This window comes from Lepisosteus oculatus, chromosome 23, assembly GCF_040954835.1.
Source record: "Lepisosteus oculatus isolate fLepOcu1 chromosome 23, fLepOcu1.hap2, whole genome shotgun sequence".
Taxonomy (NCBI): Eukaryota; Metazoa; Chordata; class Actinopteri; order Semionotiformes; family Lepisosteidae; genus Lepisosteus; species Lepisosteus oculatus.
In genome coordinates this window covers 4,315,015-4,335,562 of record NC_090718.1, presented here as the reverse complement: position 1 = coordinate 4,335,562, position 20,548 = coordinate 4,315,015, and the positions used below count along the sequence as shown (strand labels likewise).

The window sequence follows — 20,548 nt, the reverse complement described above, 5'->3', positions numbered from 1 at the left end:
TCAACAACAGGCAGAAAATATATGTGCAACCCCATGCCCACATATCAGTGAAGCACCGAACTGAGAAGAAGGGGTGCCGGGGTCACTGATCGGCACACTGCAAACAGTGCTTGAGGGATCCACAATGCACAACACTCAGCAGCCGAGTGTGAAGTGAAAAGCAGAGTATTAGGGTTTTAACTGGGAGATCAGAAACAGAATCAGCCTAAGGCAAGGTTAAAAGGACACCAAACATCAAAAATGCAGAGCACTAGTTATGTTGTGCCCAGGACAGTAAGCTGAGATATGAAAAAACTCTTTAGCTGCTGTGCTGCATCCTAACTTGACAGGATGCATTAGAGATACTGTGGGCCAGTCAGTGTTACACTGCTCACCCTGAGAAGCTCTCTTTAACTTCCCTCCTACTGCGATCTCCTCGCTGCATGACAATCTTGCTTCTTTTTTGATAAAATCTCACCAATTTGTAAGGATTTTGGACACACCGATTTCCCTGTTGTTCACGTCATGGCTGCCTAGTGTCTCAGATACTCTGAAAGTCCTGGAATGAAGACTCCTTCTTGCATCTTCACAGGACCAAATCTAGTCTTTCTTAACTTCCCGAGCAAATGCTACAGTAAAAACTGTTGGTAAAACACATTCTTGTACTGGATCATTAGAGTCTGCGGATCATAGGTCACAGCATGGTGGCATGGTGGTTGGCGCTGAGTTGGGCTGGGCTGAGTTGCTGGGGTGCTGTCTGTGTGGAGTTTGTATGTTCTCTCCATTCTTACACATGTTCCAGAAGTCCAAAGACTTTAATTGGCTTCTGTGAAAACTGGCCCTGATGTGTGTGCCCCGAGATGGACTGGTGTCCTATCCAGGGTGTACCCTGCCTTGTGCCCACTGCTTGCTGGGCCAGACTCCTGGTCCCCTGCAACCCTGTAGCGGATCCAGCAGTTAGAAAACGGCCTGTGGTTGGATAACTTGTTCTCATGGTTTTTGGGTGCTGCTGATCACATTCAGACCTGCATGGCTTCCAGCTAGTGTGCATGGAGACGAAGACAGAAAAAAGAAAGAAAGAATGTCCTCTTTGCATCTGTTATCAAACCACCCATCTTTCTTCTGAGATGTTAGTTCAAACTAAATCCAACTCCACGCCTGCATGCCTGTGATGGGGTCGGTCTGAGAGTGCGTGTCATGTGTGTATGTGAGTTTCACATTCCCCAGTCTCTGCGCCTCCCACTGTCTCTTTGACATGAAGGCTTTCACAGTGACACATGCTGTGCGGCCCCCTCCCACTTGTAGCCTTTCCTACAGTATGTGCTTAAATGACACTCTACCACAGAAAACCCGGGGAAATGGAACAATCCCATAACGAGACCAATTCCTCTCAATGTGAAAAGGTGAAAGGGAGACGTTCTCAACTGATCCGTTTTTAGAAAAACATCCATATCTGTGTCGTTCCTCTGCGATCAGAGGGAGCCAGCAAGCTCGGGAAGAGCTCACAAAGACAGCCGGCTTGCGTGAGCCGGAGGGAGTGATCCTGAAGTCATCCGGGCAACGCTCCTGCCCCAGTCAAGCCAGTCGGACGTGTCAGAGCGGAGCTGGCATTGCCGAGGGTCGGCCGCGATGGGGCTCTCCCTGTCACCGCGGCCTGCCCCCCCCTCATCGCGGAGACAGCGATATTACTGCCACTGTCACTACCGCTGAGCCTCACGCAGGCAGACAGCTGCTCTCCGTGACGGCCGGCCCCAGACACGCGGTCCCCCCCGCGAAAGCGTGCCGCGGTGAATCTGCTCGCCAGCTTCGAGCTCCTCCAGCTTTAGCGGAGGCCCAGGCTGGAACCAGTGACCCTCCTGAGTGGAGGCCTTAGCTGGCTGATCTCCCCCCCCGTGATCAGCGCCTCCTGAGTGGGTGCCGAGGGAGGGCAGGAGGCGGCCGGCGCTGTCACAGGAAGTGTGAGCGCGAGATGCTGTGAGCTTCGGCCCCGGAGGGAAGGAGGAGATCCGGGTTAAGAGAAAGGGAGGAGCAGAGGAAGACTTGGAAAGCAGGAGTCCAGAGAGGTGAAGCAAGAGGAAGAGACAGCAGTGCAGAGACAGGGCGGGGACATTGTGGACTTCAAACTTCACAACAGAGAGCGACAGACAAAGGGTGCAAGGAAGAGGAAGAGGGAGCTATGCGGCACAGAGAGACACAGGCAGAGAGTGGAGAGTGTGAAAGGCGACGAGACGTCCAAAAAGAGACAGAAACAGTGAAAAATGAAGGATTATAAACACAGGGAGGAGGCAGAGTACGAGAAACGAGTGTGAGACGCAGAGAGACAGGAGAGGTGAGGTGGAATTACAGATGGCAGCGGGAACTGCAGGTGCTGACGATGACGAGGAGGGCGATGAAGACGGCCACGACAGCAAGAGATTCCTTTCCTATTCTGATATTGAAAAGTAGACAGGCACCTCTTACGTTTATGCGCGCTTGGTATTCGGCGCTGCCGGCGGAGTTGCGGGCGACGCATCGGTACACCCCGCCGTCGCGGATCTGCGGGCTGCTGACGTTCATGTGGCTCACGGTGCTGCCGTCCGACAGGGTGTACTGGTTGCTGCGGTGGCCGCTGTCCCGGGTGATGGGCTCGTCGTCCAGGGTCCAGGTGACGGTGGGCGGGGGGGCGCCCTTGGCCGCGCACATCAGCGAGAACTGCTCCCCGGGGGCCACCACCCGCTCGCTGAAGGACGACACGATCCGGGGCGTCCCGTCTGAGGGAGGACAGGGAGAGGAGAGAGGGGGGGGACAGGGAGAGGAGAGAGAGAGAATGGGGGGACAGAGAGAGGAGAGAGAGGGAGGACAGAGAGAGGAGAGAGTGGGGGCACAGGGAGAGGAGAGAGAGAGGGGACGGGGAGAGGAAGGGGACAGGAAATAGGAAGGGGACCCAGAGGCAGAAGGGGAAAGAGGAAAGAGGGAAAATAAGCAAAGATGGAAAAGTAGGTGTGAATAATTGAGTGGGAGGTGCAAAGGGAGATGTAGGAACTACAGAAACGCTCCCTTATCACTGCTCGCTGCCAGAACACGTCGGCCCTCTCTGCCCTGTCCTGTCACCCGAATCGCTCCCTCTGTATCCCACCGCTGCCACCATCGTCCACAGCTCCTCTCCCCCCGTCATCGAGCGTGTGCTCCCCTCCTCCCTGCGCCCCCATTCCCTCACCCTCCAGCAGGATGATGGAGAAGTCCTGAGCCGTCTGGCCCTTGCGGGTGGCGAAGCACTGGTAGGCACCGGAGTGGGTCTTCTGCGCGGAGTTGATGAGCAGCGTCTCGTTGTTGATGCCCCGGATCGAGATGTGGTCGTCAGGGACGACCAGCTCGGTGTTGCGGTACCACTGCACGGTGTAGTGAGGCGAGCCCTGGACCGCGCACGTCAGGATCACCGTGTTGCTGATGCCTGTCTTGAGGTTCTTTGGCGTCAGGGTCACTCTCAGAGGGTCTGCGGGAGGCAGGAACACCAGATATTGGGAAGTCACGCACGGGGACAGCTCGAGAGACACAGCTACAGCCAACAGTTTGGCCCAGTTCTCAAAAAAGCGTTCAGAAAAAAACAAAAACGCGTGGTTTCCACAGGCGACATGCCTAGGCCCTTCTGATTTATTCATTTCACAGGTGAAATAGGAAAAAGAAATGTCATGAGTCGTGGAGACTGAGAGGTTGGTTGCAATCTTGCGTACTCTCAGCAGTTTTGCGAAAACCATATTTGTCATATGTGCCATTAATTGATTTCAGAAAAAACAGTGGTCACTGGATCATTAGAGTCTGATGATTATAGGTCACAGCACAGTGGCTCAGTGGTTAGCAGTGCTGGGGCCCCGAGTTCAATTCCTGGGGTGCTGTGTGCGTCTGCACCCCCATACTGGATCCAGCAGTTCGAAAACGGACGGATGGTTTGATAACTTGTTCCCATAGTTTTTGGGTGCTGCTGATCACATTCTGACCTGCATGGCTTCCAGCTAGTGTGCATGGAGACGAAGACAGAAAAAAGAAAGAATGGCCTCTTTGCATCTGTTATCACACCACCCATCTTTCTTCCGAAGTGGTAGTTCAATTTATAATGTCATAATTTTGTGAGCAGCTAACCGCTTCTTTGTGGATGTGCGACTTTGGATCAGCGTGAGGCTGTCCCATCTTCTGTTCCCCTTGTTTTAACTAGAGCTCCAGTATCTGTGTGAGTGTGTTTTCATGGGGTTGCGTGTCCAGTGGCTGTGTATAGTTAGGGGTTTGTGCCAGTGAAGGTGTGTGTGCCAGTCTGTGTGTACACCATTGTGAGTGCGTGCTAGTCTGTGTGTACACCAGTGTGAGTGTGTGCCAGTAAGTGAGAGAGGGAGAGTGTGTGTGTGTGTGGACTTAAATGTCAGTGAGCAATAAGGCAGCTGGTGCTGTGTGCTGGGGGCTGTGTGCTGTCCCCTCTCTCGGTGCGGTGTCAGACCGAGTGTGCGCGCGCAGAGATGATGTGCCCAGTGGGCAGGCTCTCTCTCTCCCTCGCTCCCTCGCTCTCCCCTGCATGGTGCTGGCCTGTCAGCCTGTCTGTCTCTGGCTGTGAGGAAGGCTCGCTGTGACAGAGCTGTCAGAGGCAGACATCACACTATCACACAGGGTGAAACCGACCTGGTCTCCCTCTGCCTCCCTCGCGATGCTTTCTCTGTCCCTGCCTCCCCATTCCCTCCCTCTATTCCACTCCCTCCTGCATCTGTCCCCCTCCCCTCACCTCGTCTTCGAGGCTCAGTTACACAGACTGTTGTCATGTCCGGAGTGCGCGCTGTCTGCTGGCCCGGGCTAACATGAGTGAGCAGCAGGGAATCGCTGTCACAACCGCATCCCGGCACCCAGGGAGCCAGACAGGACACTGCTGTCACCTCGTATCAGGGCGCGGGCCAGCGTGTGTGTGTGTGTGTGTTGCACGCTCAGTGGAATGCAAAATTTAAAAGACAACCCAGCCATTATGCAGAGAGCACAAGTCAGAGACTGCACACCCATCTCGCCACCGCTACACTGTAGCTCAGCAGCACAGTCACAAAAGGTAGAGGGGATTCTGAAGAGCTGAACCTGGTACGTTATCAGTGCTGCAATATAGCAAGGGAGCAGCCTGCAAAGCAGACTGAAGGGTCCAGACCTTCCCCCAGCCCTGTATTGGATCAAACAGATACAAATGTGTGGATGAGTGGGTGGTGTAGATGGGTGGATGGCGTGGATGGGTGGGGGTGTGGCTGGGTGGATGGTGTAGATGGGTGGGGGTGTAGATGGGTTGTGTGGATGGTGGATGGTGTAGATGGGTGGAGTGGATGTGTGGGTGGGGGTGTAGATGGGTGGGGGTATAGATGGGTGGAGTAGATGGGGGTGTAGATGGGCACTGTGGATGGATGGGTGGGTGGTGTAGATGGGTGGAGGTGTAGATGGGTGGTTATGGATGGGAGGGTGTTAATGGGTCGTGTATATGGGTGGGTGGTGTAGGTGGGAGGGTGGTGTGGGTGGGTGGGGGTATAGATGGGTAGGGGTGTAGACGGGTGGTGTGGATGGGAGGGTGGTGTAGATGGGTGGGTGGGTAGTATGGATGGGGGTGTGGATGGGTGGTGTAGATGGGCGGGCGTGTGGATGGGAGGGTGGTGTGGATGTGTGGGGTGGGTAGCATGGATGGGGGTGTGGATGGGTGGACGGACCTCAGTCCAGTCATGTATTGCTTCTGTTGTTTAATCAGTATTAGAAAATGGACTTTGACGATGAAAGTTTAAAGCGCTCGCTGTTGAAGGTCTGAAAGAGCAATGCGCCGGATCACTATTTAGCTCCTGGCGTGCACTCCACAGACCACAGGGGCCTGCTGTGGCACTGTCCCGTGGAAACGCACCGTGAGAATGAGAAGATGGGGACCCCCTGGCAGGGCGGCAGCACAGTGAGCCACAGAGACACGGGGGGATGTGGCGAAAGAGCAGGAGGGGGACCCGCATCGGGCCAGTTGGGTGTCTCTCACCTATGACATTGAGGTGACCCCTGACCTCGGCTGACCCGAAGCTGTTGGTGACCTCGCAGATGTAGTTGCCGCTGTCCTCTGGCCTCAGGTCGCTGACGGTCAGCCCAGACAGGCGGCGCGTCCAGCGGGAGTCCGCCGGCAGGGGCCGGCCGTCCTTCAGCCAGCGGATGGCGGGGTTGGGGTATCCGGAGGCGATGCAGGGCAGCTCCACGCTGAGCCCTGCCCACACCTCTCCTGACTGGAAGCGATCCAGGATGCTGGGAGGGTTCTCCATGGGGTCTGAGGGAGAAGCAGGGAAACAGAGGATCTGTTTTCTCAAGGGACATCACCCATGTGTGTAACCACTAGCAAACTAGAAAGGGTCTCCAGCAGTTCACTGAAAGGAGGGAATCCGCCCCTTAACAACACGGAACGTAGCTGGTTCCTGACCCCCACCACCCTTAGCGTAAAGAAGGGCCTCCCCTTCGTAGATTTAAAACACTTACTTGGTTTACTCAAAGCCGTTGAGGGTTTTGAAGACTTGATTTGAGTGCCTTCAGTCTACACAGACCAGTTTTACTGACCTGTCAGTGTGGGGAGCTCCTTTAAGCCCCAGAACTGGTCATTCTTGCTTGGACTAACTCCAGAGAAGACTTATGTCTTTTGTGTTGATCAAAATTATGTGTAGTATTACAGATGTGGTCTTACGAAAGCACGGTACAATTTTAACATCTTTCTTATACAAGTATATAGATTAATTATGTATCTTAACATCGCTTTATTTATTAAACTGATCTTATACTTGCAATTTACTCTTTTGCTATCTGAATATATCTGCATTCATTAATTTGTCATTAAATGTCATGTGTTATGCACTGTATACCCAATTGCTGAATTTTGCTAACCAAAGCTTGGTTCTATCTGCAGTGGTCCTAATACAGATTCCTGTGGTGCTCCACTAATCACATCACTCCTGTTCTTACCCAGCACAGACAGCCAGAGAGCTGTGTTCTTACCAAGAGGGCTGTGTTCTTACCCAGCACAGACAGACAGACAGAGAGCTGTGATCTTACCCAGCACAGACAGCCAGACAGAGAGCTGTGATCTTACCCAGCACAGACAGACAGACAGACAGAGAGCTGTGATCTTACCCAGCACAGACAGACAGACAGAGAGCTGTGATCTTACCCAGCACAGACAGACAGACAGAGAGCTGTGATCTTACCCAGCACAGACAGACAGAGAGCTGTGATCTTACCCAGCACAGACAGCCGCGCCCCATTGCTCTGCCTGGTCTCCCCACTGTATTTGTGCTTGGTGATGCAGCGGTAGGTAGACAGGGCATCCTCCTTCTGGACATCCGATATGTACAGAGCTCCATAGGAAGTAATAAAAAACCTATTGCCTGAAAGACAGAGAGGTGGGAAGAGGCCAGGTTACTCCACTGGCTGGTACGCCCCTCCACAGCAGAGGAACTCAAGCCTGCACGTTCCTGTTCACATTGGACCGATCAAAACGAAACCACAACAGTGGACTGAAATCCTCTATGGGTCCCTTCTCGAACCCTGCGTCATCTACCGCATGTGGGGCTGTGTATCCGAGGAAGGGCTTTCGAACTGCCCTCACGCAGCCTCTAGGCACCCCGCCCCTCGAACCCGGCGCCGCTAATCCGACAGACAGCACTGACAGGATGTTTTTAGGACCTGCTCACGAGTGTCGACGGACAGCGAGAGGGCTATTACCCGCCTGAGAGTAACTCAGGAGCCAATCAGAAGACCTTAACGGCCTTCCACCACTGTACCCCAGTGAGAGCCCACTATGCTTATTATAATGTCTGCTTGAGAGGGTCCATGAAATTGCATATGTGCAGGAGTACAAATGTAAATGTGCACACACAGAAGTGTAGGTTTCATATACACTGTATATAAGGACAAGCAGAAGTGTGTATATAAGGACACGGACAAGTGTGTGCCTACAGCATATACAGTACACTGTATACAAGGACAGGGACATGGAGAAGAGTGTGGACATGAACAATACAAGAACAAGTAGAAGTGTGTGTATATATACTGTAAATAAGGACAAGCAGGAGTGTGTGTATTTACACACTGTATATAAGGACATGGAGAAGTGTGTGGACATGTACAAGAACAAGCAGGAGTGTGTGTATTTACACACTGTATATAAGGACATGGAGAAGTGTGTGGACATGTACAGTGTGTGTAAATGAGTGCACAGGAGGCTGGCCAGCCCAGAACAAGGCCTCTGACAATGATAAATCCACAGGAGATCCCCGCTCTCCCGGGCCTGGGAGTCCCGGAGTGAAGAATGACGATCAATAGATTTTATAGCTGCTGCTCCATCCAATCCAGATTTATTACGGCAGAGGGACAGGCCCCGGCTCCGGGCAGAGAGGAGCACTTCATCAAACTAACAAGCTCCTTCTTGCTCTCCTGCCTCTCTGGCTACGCGCTGGGCTGCTGCTCCAAACCGCGCTGCTGATCAATAACCTCTGCGTCTCCCTCTCCGGCTTCCTGGACCCCTCAGTCTCCTGCTTTCCAGCCCTTTTCCAGTCCTGGTCTCAGCTGGTCTTCCATCGGGGCACACAGTGGTGCAGTGGTGAGCGTCGCTACCTGGCAGCGCTGGGGCCCTGGGTTCGATGCCTGGGGCGCTGTCTGTGCGGAGCTGTGGACGTTTCTATTTCTGTTTTCACATGGGCTTCTTCCCACAGTCCAGAGACACAGTGGAGGGTTAATTGGCTCCTGGGTAAACTGGCCCTGGTGTGAGTGTGGGTGTCCTGTGACGGACCGGTGTTCCGTCCAGGGTGTGTGTGTGTGTGTGTGTCGGTGTGTGGGTGTGTCCTGTGACGGACTGGTGTCCCGTCCAGGGTCTATGTGTGTGTCCTGTGACAGACTGGTGTCCCGTCCAGGATCTGTGTGTGTGTCCTGTGATGGACTGGTGTCCCGTCCAGGGTGTGTGTGTCCTGTGATGGACTGGTGTCCCGTCCAGGATCTGTGTGTGTCCTGTGTCAGACTGGTGTCCTGTCCAGGGTGGTACCTCACCACACACCCTTTGCTAGCAGGGATAGGCTCCTGTTCCCCTGTGACCCTGACATGGAGGAAACAGTCAGAAAATGGATGGATGTTCTCCTGCTGGTTCAGTTCTCTCTCCCTTTTCATCCTCGCGTAGGTCTCTCTCTCTCCATTCCCAGGGTGTCTGTTCTCTGTTTATAACTCTGACTGTGCGCAGGTGTATGAGCAGGAGCCTCATACATACTCATACTGACCATCCACCTGTGCCGAAAAACACGCCAACACGCAAGAGGAGCCCCTTCTAGCTAGTTGGCAGTTAGGAGTTCGTTGACCCGAGGATCTCATCCAGCTGAATGTGGAAGAAGCCAAAGTATCGGCTTTCAACAACACGACTGTGCAGCTCGTTCCACGCTCCCGCAACTCTTTACGGACAGAAGCGCTTCCTGTCGTCAGTTTCAAAGGCACTTGTGCTGGTGTCCTCTGGCTTGTGCTTCACTGTTGATAAAGGGCAGACTTCTGTCTAGCTTTCCCATGTGACTGGGGTTCGGTTGTCTCCCGGGAAAGAGATCAGCCTGAGTATAACACCTCTATAAAGGTAGAGAAATACTGCCATTACAGCAGGTGGTTAATTAAGTGGTTTGTGTGGTATGTTCTGTTTAATTTAATGACTCACATGTGAAGTATTGCTGCCTGTGCTGTACTGTCTCTTCAGTGTCATTTCCTTTTCTGATTGCGGCTGGAAGAGATGACAGTACTGATGCTGCTGTGTCTCAGGTGTACGAAGGCATGCCCTGTCTCTGGCATAATAAACACTCATTCACTGTTACACGTGGATCTGGTTGCCTTCATCAATTCCCACACTAGTATTATGCTGCTGGCATCACTACAGCACTTCTTGTGCTGTTGAAACTCCAAGTGCACTGCTGTACAGTTTTATCTGGAAATCTGGGCACTCAGAATAGACCTTTTAAATTCCGGAAAATGAAAACCAGACACACTGAAATTCAGAAATTCAGAGACTGGAGCACTATATTTCATATCCTGTGAAAGGGATGTGTCTTGTACTTCCTGTGTTTTGTTGAGGATCTGTGAAACTACCACACCAGTAAAAAGTCTGCAAGATTAGATGTACTGTACACCATTCAGAAATACACACCGAGTTCTCCTCACCTCACTCATCCGATCTAATGGCGATTCAGGTAAACATACAGTAGGTCTTTTCCCCGTTTCCTGTTTCCCTGTTTTACAACTTATGGAGATTGCTACTTTGATAGACGGATTTCATTTTAGGCCCCCTCCTACCATTTACTGTGCGTATTCCACCTGTCCACACCTCTCTACCCTGCGTTTGGACACTCTCTCTCACCCTCTCCACCCTCTGATCCCCTGCGTGTCGTACGCCGGCCTCCTTCCCCTCTCCCCCTCACCCCTGAAGGAGGAGCAGCAGCCGAAACCCTCTGCTTCTCCCTGCTTTTCGGTGTCGAATTGACCTTGACTTGTTCCTCTGCGACCGGTGCTCTGGCCGAGAAACTCAAACAAATTGAAATCTCGGGCGCTCTGCGCGGGCTCCCGTCCAAACCGTTCGCCGGGGTCCAGGTGTCTCTAACCCTTGAACCTTGACCCCTGACCCAGCGCCGGTGCGGAGATCTTCAGCCCCAGAGTTCAGCAGGGACGCAGGCCACTGAAGCCGCGCGCAAAGACGCATTGCATTCACCCCATGCCAGTTCAGAGGTTCGTTTCTCCTCTCGCTCCACTTTGTTTTTCTCTCCCTTAATTTCCCACCAGAGAGAGAGAGAGAAAGAAAGAGAGAGGACTCTCGCTGGGTAAAGAGACGCGCAGCGTGTAATTTAGAAGTCAGGAGCGTTCAGCCTTCGAATTAAAGTCTTACACGATAATGTACACTTGAGGAATTACCTAGCCAACACAGGTACGCTGCTGTCATAACACCGCAGCCTGCGCTCCCCCGGCAGCTCTCCCCCAGGGCGGGAGCGGGAAGGGGAGGGATCGCACGCGCCAAGCCACGGAGGAGGAAAGCGGGGAAGGAGACGGCAACATCGGCAGAGGGAGGAGGAAAAAAAGAACCAGGAACCCGGAAGCGCCGCCCTGCGCGGAGAAGGATGTCAAGGTCAGGCTGCAGGAATGCCAAGTCCCGGGACGACGGTCCCAAAGCATAACTCCCAGAAGAAAATCCACACGTCTCCTGCTTCTCTGCCGATGACTGTGCTCTCCTCGCCTCTCTCCTTCTGGGTGGACTCTCTCTCTCGCTCCTGCCTGTGGCTCCCCTGTCGTACACCCGTCCCCTCCTTCAGTCAGCAGTGTCAAGAAGGAGTCTCACCCCGCCGCTCTGAGCAGGCACAGCGCCACCCGTCTGCGGTCAGTGCTTCTGCGGAGGTCTGAGCTGAGATGCACTGGGCTGAAAACGGCCCCTTCCAGAGAACAGTGAGGGAGACACACACGAGGTGCATCGCCCCCGGTGCCCCCAAGTGCAAGAGTCATACAGGGAGTCCAGCCGTGCTCACCCTGTGGCATCACCAGGAATGGGGGGTATAGGAGGGACCACTCCTGTCACGGCCCAGTGGCTACTGCTGACGATGTCATCCCTGAGGTGTCGCGCGCGACAGCAGGTGCCCGTTCAAAACTCCCTCAGGCCAGATCGGGAGAAACCACCCCCAGGCCACAGCCAGATGTCTACAGCCGCCCCCCCAGCAGCGGTTAGGGCTCTGGCCTCAGCGCTGGAAGGGTGGGGGGTTCACGTCCCAGGTGACCCTGATGCCGCCGGTGCCCCCAGAGCGAGGGGATCTGTCGAGGGGATCGTGGCACCAGCCGGTCTGGCCTGCAGAAGCAGGTGTGGGAATCGGGGGGCAGGGCCTTCGATCGCGGCCGGACACTCGGGTTCAGCGGAGATCAGATCTATCACGCGGAAAGGGCGAATGCATTAGCCCGGCAGCTCCCGTGAGCTTGTTTACTGAAACACAGATGTAGGGCGAAGGCAGCTATGACAACAACACATGATTCTTTCATATTTAGCTTTCACAGTGTTTGGGGGGGGGATATTAGCGGGAGTTCATTCGGGGCCAGAGGAGGCAGAGCCCTGCGGAGAAAGGAGCTGTGTCTGGGCTGTGGCTCCACTCCAGACCTGTTTGAGCGGTTACAAGACGCCGCAGTGATTTCTCCCCTGTTTTACCCACCACGCCGACATTCCCAACACCGGTTTTCTTCTGAATTAAACATTGGGAACGTTTCTCTCGCTCGTGTTCAGCAATGTAACGACCAGCCGCGTGGCAGACTGTGTTAAATATTAATCTGCTCTCCCTTGCTCTGCGTTTTTCTTTCTTATGTGGGACTATGCACGTATTCAGAATGAGAGGGGAAAGACAATCTATGCACACACACACACAGAGAAGTGCAATTCACACCTGCAATCTCCACACTACCAAGCTGAGAGCAATAGTTTGGCCAGTACTTGGCCAATACTTGAACACCATCAGCACCAACTTGCTCGAGCCACATCTCCTGTTCTGCCCTGCGCCTTAGCCTTCCTATTTCCCAGAATGACAAAGACGGTCAGGGGCGATCCCAAGACCAGATGTCAGGCGTTGTCTCTCAGGCTATCCCAGGCCAGCCAGTTCCTCTGTCCCAGTTTTCAGGGAGCGTGGAGCCTGCACAGGCCTGCACAGGCCCTTTGTCTGGGTGAACAAACACTCTCCGTCTGTACATGCATTTCCTCAAGTTCAAGTCCCAATATTGTTGCTGGCTGACAACTTGAACAGGCCCTCCACACTGTCCCTCACCCCCTCTCCCATCCTCCCTCCTTCTCCACACTGTCCCTCACCTCCTCTCTCCCATCCTCACTCGTTCTCCACACTGTCCCTCACCCCCTCTCTCCCATCCTCCCTCCTTCTCCACACTGTCCCTCACCTCCTCTCTCCCATCCTCACTCGTTCTCCACACTGTCCCTCACCCCCTCTCCCATCCTCACCCCCTCTCTCCCATCCTCACTCCCTCTCTCCCATCCTCACTCCATCTCTCCATCTCTCTCTCATCCTCACTCCATCTCTCTCCCATCCTCTCTCCCTCTCTCTACTCTCAGATTCTCTCCCCCTGTTGATTGATGGCTCTGACTCTTTGCTGCAAGAGGCCTTCCTCTATAATGGGATACAAATTATTCATTTGTGTGTGTGCAGCTGGCAGGCAGGACGAGGCAGGCCCTAACCTCCCAGCTGTCACTGCCACACACCCCCTGCACACGCTGGAGAGAGGCTGTAATTAGATGTAGAGAGAGGGAGAGGAACAGAGGGAGGCAGGGAGAGGAAGACAGTGAAGCTAGAGCTAGAGATACTTTGAAGAAATGGGAAATTAGGAGGATGCACAAGAGGAAGAGAAGAATGAAACAGAAACAAACATCTTTCAGCAGAAAAAACAATCAATTGTAGGAAAAAGAACTGAGAAAATGAGTAGAATGAAGTTGGGAAAAAAAGAAAATGTCTGAAAGAAAAGGGAAGCTGAATTTTAGCCAGCAGCTGTATCACTCTGCAGCTCCCAGCTGGCAGCCCCACTGGAGCTCAGCAGTGTGAGCCTGGCCAGTACCTGGATGGGAGACTCCTGGGAAAGCTGAGGCTGCTGCTGGAAGAGGTGTTAGTGGGGGCCAGTAGGGGGCGCTCACCCTGCGGTCTGTGTGGGTCCTAATGCCCCAGTATAGTGACGAGGACACTATATCGTACAAAGGTGCCGTCCTTCTGATGAGACGTAAAACCGAGGTCCTGACTCTCTGTGGTCATTAAAACTCCCAGAGCTTTTCTCGGAAAGAGGACGGGTGTTACCCCAGTGTCCTCGCCAAATTTCCTCCCTTAACCCATCATGGCCTCCTAATAAACCCCATCTATAAACTGGTTTCATCACTCTGCTCTCCTCCCCACTGAGAGCTGGTGTGTGGGGAGAGGACTGGAGCATCATCCAGGTGGGGCTGCACACTGGTGGGGGTGGAGGGGATCCCCATGACCCGTAAAGAGCTTTGAGTGGAGTCTCCAGGAAAGCGCTACAGAAGTGTAAGGAAGTATCATCATTATTATTAGTAGTAAAAGTTGTGGATACCAGGAGCCTATCCCAGAAGCGCAGGAAAGACAAGACAAAACTACTCTTTGGAGAGAGCACCAGTTCCACCAGGAGTGGCACTGGCAGTTCAGAGACAATGAACCCCAGCAGCCTGTCTGTAGAACCTAAGCAGGTCCTGAAACGAATATTCACGGGGAGAACATGCGAACTGCACCCAGGAGGCGCTACAGCCCAACACTGCACCGCGGCGCTAACCGATACGCCATGTTGCCATGCAAAATCAACGCAGGGAGAAAGAAAGATAACTGTAAGGGTCTAAGAGGAAGAAAGACTGTGTGCTAGCAAGTGTTGTGGACTTTACAGTGAGGAACGAGATGATGGATCCCTCCTCTCTCTGAAACGGAGAGAGGAGGGTGGAGAAAAAAAGAATGAGATTGGGGAGATTGGGGTGTTTCTGCTAGAATAATGTCAAGGATGCCGAATAAGATCTGAGGGTGTGTTGTACAAGATGACACACACACACACACAAACACACTTCACACTTCGCAGCAGCTTGGATGACAAAACGCGGAGCAGCTGTGATTATAACAGCTCTGCCAGGGTCCAGAATCCAGCCTGTACAGCCCTGCAGGTGCAGCTCAATTGTACAGGAAGATGAGAGCACTTGAGCCCAGGAAAATTGGACACTACAGAAGCCGCAAGATTTCACAACACGCAATCAGTTGACCACAATAAGTCTGCTGATTCTACTCTTTCTTCACTTTCTCGTCTCTCTGTCTGCAGTTCTTTGGAAAACACACCGCAGCTGCTCAACAGCTCCCTAACACATAGGACACCCTCCAGAGTTATTCATATCCCTGAAGAGGAAGGAACAAAAAGCATCATATAACAGATTTACTGACTGGATTGTGGGTCTTTATGAAAAAAGTAAAAAAAAATCATGCAGTAAAAGTCAAGGTTTGCATGCCTTCTCACCCCTGTCGTTAGTAGTTTTGTAAATCCTCCCCTGGCAGGGATTACACCAACAAGATTCCTGTATTGCTGTGAGGACCTGGCACTGCTGAGCACAGTTCTGACCATTCCTCCCGGCAGACCTGCACTACATCCTTCAGACCCTTGGATTTCTGTTTGTGACTGGCCTTCTTGAGATCAAACCAAAATGTCTGCTTGGATTAAGTTCTGAAGAGTGGGATGGTCCGTTAACCATTTTTGTGTCACTTTGGATGTGTGACTTGGATCACCATCGTGCTCAGATGTCCATTTCTGGCTAAGCTTGAGCATATTGGCAGAAATACCCAAGTGTTTGGCCACAAAGTCCTAGAACAGGTTGGAGTTCATGATTCCACGTATTTTAATAAGGGTTAAAAGAACAGGAATCCTAGATTAAAACATAATACATCCCAAAACCCCCACTGGTCACGTTTCATACTAGGCCTGATATTTTTTCAACACGAGTTCACCTTTTTTTGCACCAAACCTCACGCTGAAAGCATGGCCTAAAGCACAGACCACAGGTTCGCCCTCCAAATAGGCTTCTTCCCGCCAATCTGATGAGGAAAGCCACGTTCACGGGGTCAGCTTGTGCTCTGCGTTATCCACACTTGGTATCCTGACGATACCTTCAGTGCTTTAATAATATTGATAATACTGGGGCCCAACAGGGGGAAGTGCTGGATTCTGCTTCCTGTCTTCAGAGAGCCGAGTGTCTTGCCTCCTTTAATATTCCCATTTAATATTCTTACAAATGTGACCCTCCTGTTGTCATGGAATTCATCGTGTTTTCTAGAATTCAGTTCGTTATGACACACATGGTACTACCCTGCACCACGTGTGGTACAGTATACCTCTACGACCCTCCACTGGACAAAGCGGCTAGCAAGGGGAGGGACGGAGCCCCTGCAGCACTGTGATGTGTCCCACGCCAGCGGAAGACTGAGACGAGGGCGGACAGGACAGTGAGGAAGATGCGAGAAGGGACGAAACGGAAGATATTGCTGTGGAAAGCAGCACTGGGCCGGCGGTGACAGGGCTGGCGTCTTGAAGCCCTGCCGTGGGAAACGTCTTCCCCGCGCCGATTATTTATTGATGCTCTGCGCCTCGCTCGCTCGCTGCCTCGCTGTTGCTAGGGCCGCCCGCGGCCTCCTGCGCGGCACGTGACTGCAGTCACATGACAGGATGCGTGTGTGCGCTAGAGGGAGAGAGAGATGGACGGATGGACAGCGCCGTGGCCGTCGGATAGCGGAGCAGAGCTGGCACGCGAACACGGCAGGACCCAGGATAGGACCTCGGGGAAAAAAATCCGTACGGATTTACCACGGTACTCTTTGTTCTGGGGACTCTGTGCTGCTACTTTCTCGGCTTCCTCACACGTACACGCCCTGGGAAGCACCTGGTTCTCCAACATCTCCCGAAATCCCGACACCTGTGTCCACGAGCAGCCCTGTGTCTTGTTTCGTCTATCATGCGTCGCCCAACTCTTCCCCTTCGGAACAGCCCCCGTTGCAGTGAGCATTTGGAAAAGACTGCTAGTTAGAAAGAGCAAGAGCAAGACTCCCTGAAGCCAGCGGGACTGAAGCACTTGGCACCCAGGTAGCGAGCTTCCTTACAACAAGAGAGATGTGAGAGATGACAGAGGGAGAGAGGGATGAGAGAGCTAACAGAGAGAGAAGAGGGGGATGAGAGAGGTAAAAGACAGAGGGGAGAGGAGAGGGGGATGAGAGAGCTAAAAGACAGAGGGAAGAGAGAGGAGAGGGGGATGAGAGGAGGGGGATAAGAGAGCTAACAGGGAGAGGAGAGGGATGAGAGAGCTAATAGAGAGAGGAGAGGGATGAGAGAGCTAATAGAGAGAGAGAAGAGAGAGGAGAGGGGGATGAGAGAGGTAAAAGACAGAGGGAAGAGAGAGGAGAGGGGGATGAGAGAGCTAAAAGACAGAGGGAAGAGAGAGGAGAGGGGGATGAAAGAGGAGGGGGATGATAGAGCTAACAGACAGAGGGATGAGAGAGGAGAGGGGGATGAGAGCTTACAGAGAGAGGGAAGAGAGAGGAGAGGGATGAGAGGAGAGAGGGATGAGAGCTAACAGAGAGAGGGAAGAGAGAGGAGAGGGATGAGAGGAGAGAGGGATGAGAGCTAACAGAGCAGGAAGAGAGAGGAGAGAGGGATGAGAGCTAACAGAGAGAGGGAAGAGAGCTAACAGAGGGTGGGAAGAGAGAGGAGAGGGGGAACAGAGGAGTGCAGGGAGAGAGGGAAGAGAGAGGAAACAGAAGGAGAAAAGGACGCGAGGAGAAAATGGGAGAGATCAAGCAGCAGGGAGCTGTCACTGAGCAAAAGACTTTATGCTTCAGAGCTGTGACAGAGAGAGAACAAACATCCTCAGTCCCCCCTCTCTCTGCTTCTGTCTTTGAGTCTCCAGCCTCCACCCCCCCTCACACACACGACTGTACCGCTGTACCATTCCCAGCACCACTAACTCAGGCTGCGCACACAGGGGTGCCTCAGGCACTTCTGGATTCTAAAACAAAGGCACATTTGGACTGTAAGAAAAAAAGCAAAGACATCAGCACATTAACATCTTACCACGAATTATTCAGGCACGTCTTCACGAGGACGCTAGCGAACACCCACAGGAACGAAAGCCTGTACTTCCGACAGACGCCACCGAAAAACAATACATGAAGTGTTGATTCGCCCGAAACTGGCACACCGCCCTGCTGCCGATACCTTCCACCGAACTGAATGATCGACCGAGTCCGCACACAACCCCCCCACCCCATCACACCCAGCGCTCACACCCCCACCTGAGCGCCCACACACTCGCACACGGGAGAGGCGACAGGCCAGCGGGCCTCTCTAACGAGCTCGCTGGCTGTCAGGCCCTGCCAGTGACAAACACTACAAAGGCGCGCCTCTCTCTGTGCCCTTCTCTCATCTCCACACTCCTCCTCCAGCTGGGGGCCTGTCCCTCTAGTCTCCCCTGCACCTCGCTGATCGCCTTCGCTCTCCCCTCCGCTGCCCCGGGCCACCTGATCGCCCGTCTTCCAGAACCGCGAGCTCGCTGTACCTGTCCGGGCTTGGAGACTCTCCCTCTCCGCAGGGAGAGGAAGAGGCAGGATTCCCATGCCCCTGTCCTCAAGACACAGGGTGGAGATGTCCAGTCTGACGGCTCCTCTTCATTTCACGTGCGCACAGACGCACAAACACCCCTGACTAAAACACTCCTGCATCGGCACTTGGGGGTTTTCTGTGTTGCAAATTGTACTGGGCAATTTTAACCTGGCAATGGGGTTCCACAGGGGCCAGAAGAACCAACAGCCTATAAATCACCATTAAATCCTCCAGGATGTGACAGTAGTTTCCCAGTCACACTCCAGCAAATGGGTAATATCATTCACAGCCCCCCCCGGCTGAGAATCGGAGCCAGGATCTCCAGACACAAGTTCGGAAGAAGTCACATGGAAGGAAATTCAAGGCCAATCAATTCAATGTTGGTGAGAAATATATATGGTCGTTTTGGGGACTATCCTGGGAGTAACCCCGGCGTCTGCACACGAGCGAGGAGACGTGGATCTCACTGGGAGCCAAGACCAGAGAGCAGCTGAACAGGAGCAACACTCAGAGCAACACTCAGCTCCAGTGCTTTAAGGTCAGGCGTGTGCGGGGGGGTACTGAACACCGCGAATGCATCTGCAAACTGGGGAGTACAGCTGTGTCGTCCCCTCTCAGCCCTAACCACCCAATTACACCCCGACTGCCACTCCAGGGTAAGGCGAAACAGGGACGTGAATTCATCCTCCATCTTCTAACTGCATCATCCAATTCAGGGCCGCGGAGGAGCCAGAGCCTATCCCAGCAAGCAGCGGACACGCGACAGGATACATCCTGGATGGGGCGCCAGTCCCTTGCAGGGTAGACAGACACGCACACACTCATACCAGGGACAATTATCCCAGAAGCCAACTAACCCACCAGCATGTTTCTGCACCTGGAGGAAACCCGTGCAAACACTGGGAGAACATGCAAACTCCACACAGATAGTACCCCAGGTCCGGAATTGAACCCGAGGCCCCAGTGCTGTGAGGCAGCAACACTCCCCACTGAGCCACCCCTGAAATGACTTTTGTTTATAATATTATTATGTGTGAAATATTAAAACCTGATCAGCACAGTGACGTGGGTGTGTATGCGTGTGGGAGGAGAGGGAGGTTTTGTTGCTGCAAACTTTTATTTATTTAAGTGTCGTGGGATGGAAAAGGCTGAGGAACACTGATCTAGATCAATCCGTTTTACTGCTGTGACAAGCAAAGTTGTGGAAACGATAGAGCCAGATTACAAGAATATTAACAATGCAAAAGGCAAGCGAAGAGACAGCCACAATGTTCCAGAAAGCGAAGAGCTTGTGTAACTTGCTTGAATTCTTTGAACAAACTATCAGAATAGTAGGAAACACTAAATCATACAATGGTATATTTAGACTTTCAGAAACCTACAACATTCTAGTCCCTCACAAAAGGCCGATTCTGAAATTAAAGGTCCAGAAATGCTGTGATAGACGGCAGTAGTCAGCATTTGCACTGCTGGGGCCCTGGGTTCAATCCCTGGGGTGCTGTCTGTGTGGAGTTTGCATGTTCTCCCTGTGTTCATGTTGGTTTCCTCCAGGTGCTCCAGTTTCCTCCCACAGTCACCACACAGTGCCCTGTGATGGACTGGCGTCCGGTCCAGGGGGTACCCGACCTTGTGTTCGCTGCTTGCTGGGATAGGCTCCAGATCCCTGTGTTTTGTATAAAGTGGTAATCAAGTGGATGGATGTTCCGACTGGGGAGCTGTGTGACAGCATGTGTGGGCTGCAATGAGGAATTCCACAGCGGAAAGAAGCAGCAGAAATGACGGATGCTGATGCTGTACTGTGGGTGAGCACACCTGAAGAAGACTCAACGGCCTGAAACGTTGTTTCTGTTTTGCGGCGAGGAAGTAACCTCTTCTCGTTCCTGTTCCTGAAGACAGTTAAATCTCCCTGCCAATGAAAGCCCAGCTGTGAGATCTTCCTCGGGGAACCCGGTCCGCCGGAATGCAGACCCAGGTGCTCCGTCTTTCCAACAGGACCGTTCAATCCCTCCCTACATTCCGCACCCCAGAACAGAACCGATCACTATGTGGCGATTCATTGGCAGGTATTTTCAATCCGGAGAAGCGTGGAACAAGCTAAGCCAAGGTTTTTCTTCAAGATCAGGCGTGATCAAAGGGTCCAAGGATACAAACGGAGAAGACGATCAGGAGCTTTCAGGACAGAAAACGGGAGCCGCTTCTTAAGCCGGGGAGTTTCGAGGGTCTTGAACTCCTTAGTCATGACATTAAAGCGCACTTTGTAGATTGTGTAAGAAATGGCTTATTTGGAGTTCTGGGCCATTCGAGGAAAGATGGCAAGGAATGTCAGCCTGTGTTTTTAATAATTCAATTCCATCAAAAATGAAAAGATCGGCTTTCATCAAAGTGCATGTGCAGACAGCCCAGC

At 52.9% G+C, this 20,548-nt stretch overlaps 1 protein-coding gene across 3 annotated transcripts in view; it reads right to left on the bottom strand.

Annotated features, from left to right (window-relative positions):
• The window catches only part of dscaml1 (Down syndrome cell adhesion molecule like 1), a 153,145-nt gene that overhangs the window by 46,423 nt on the left and 86,174 nt on the right, over window positions 1–20,548 (bottom strand). For all 3 annotated transcript variants that reach the window (XM_069182418.1, XM_069182419.1, XM_069182420.1), the window contains exons 4-7: window positions 7,218–7,364; window positions 5,981–6,259; window positions 3,176–3,451; window positions 2,433–2,729 (exon numbers count right to left, since the gene is read on the bottom strand). In XM_069182418.1, the coding sequence (XP_069038519.1) occupies window positions 2,433–2,729; window positions 3,176–3,451; window positions 5,981–6,259; window positions 7,218–7,364 (999 nt within the window). The remainder of the gene's footprint in view (window positions 1–2,432; window positions 2,730–3,175; window positions 3,452–5,980; window positions 6,260–7,217; window positions 7,365–20,548) is intronic.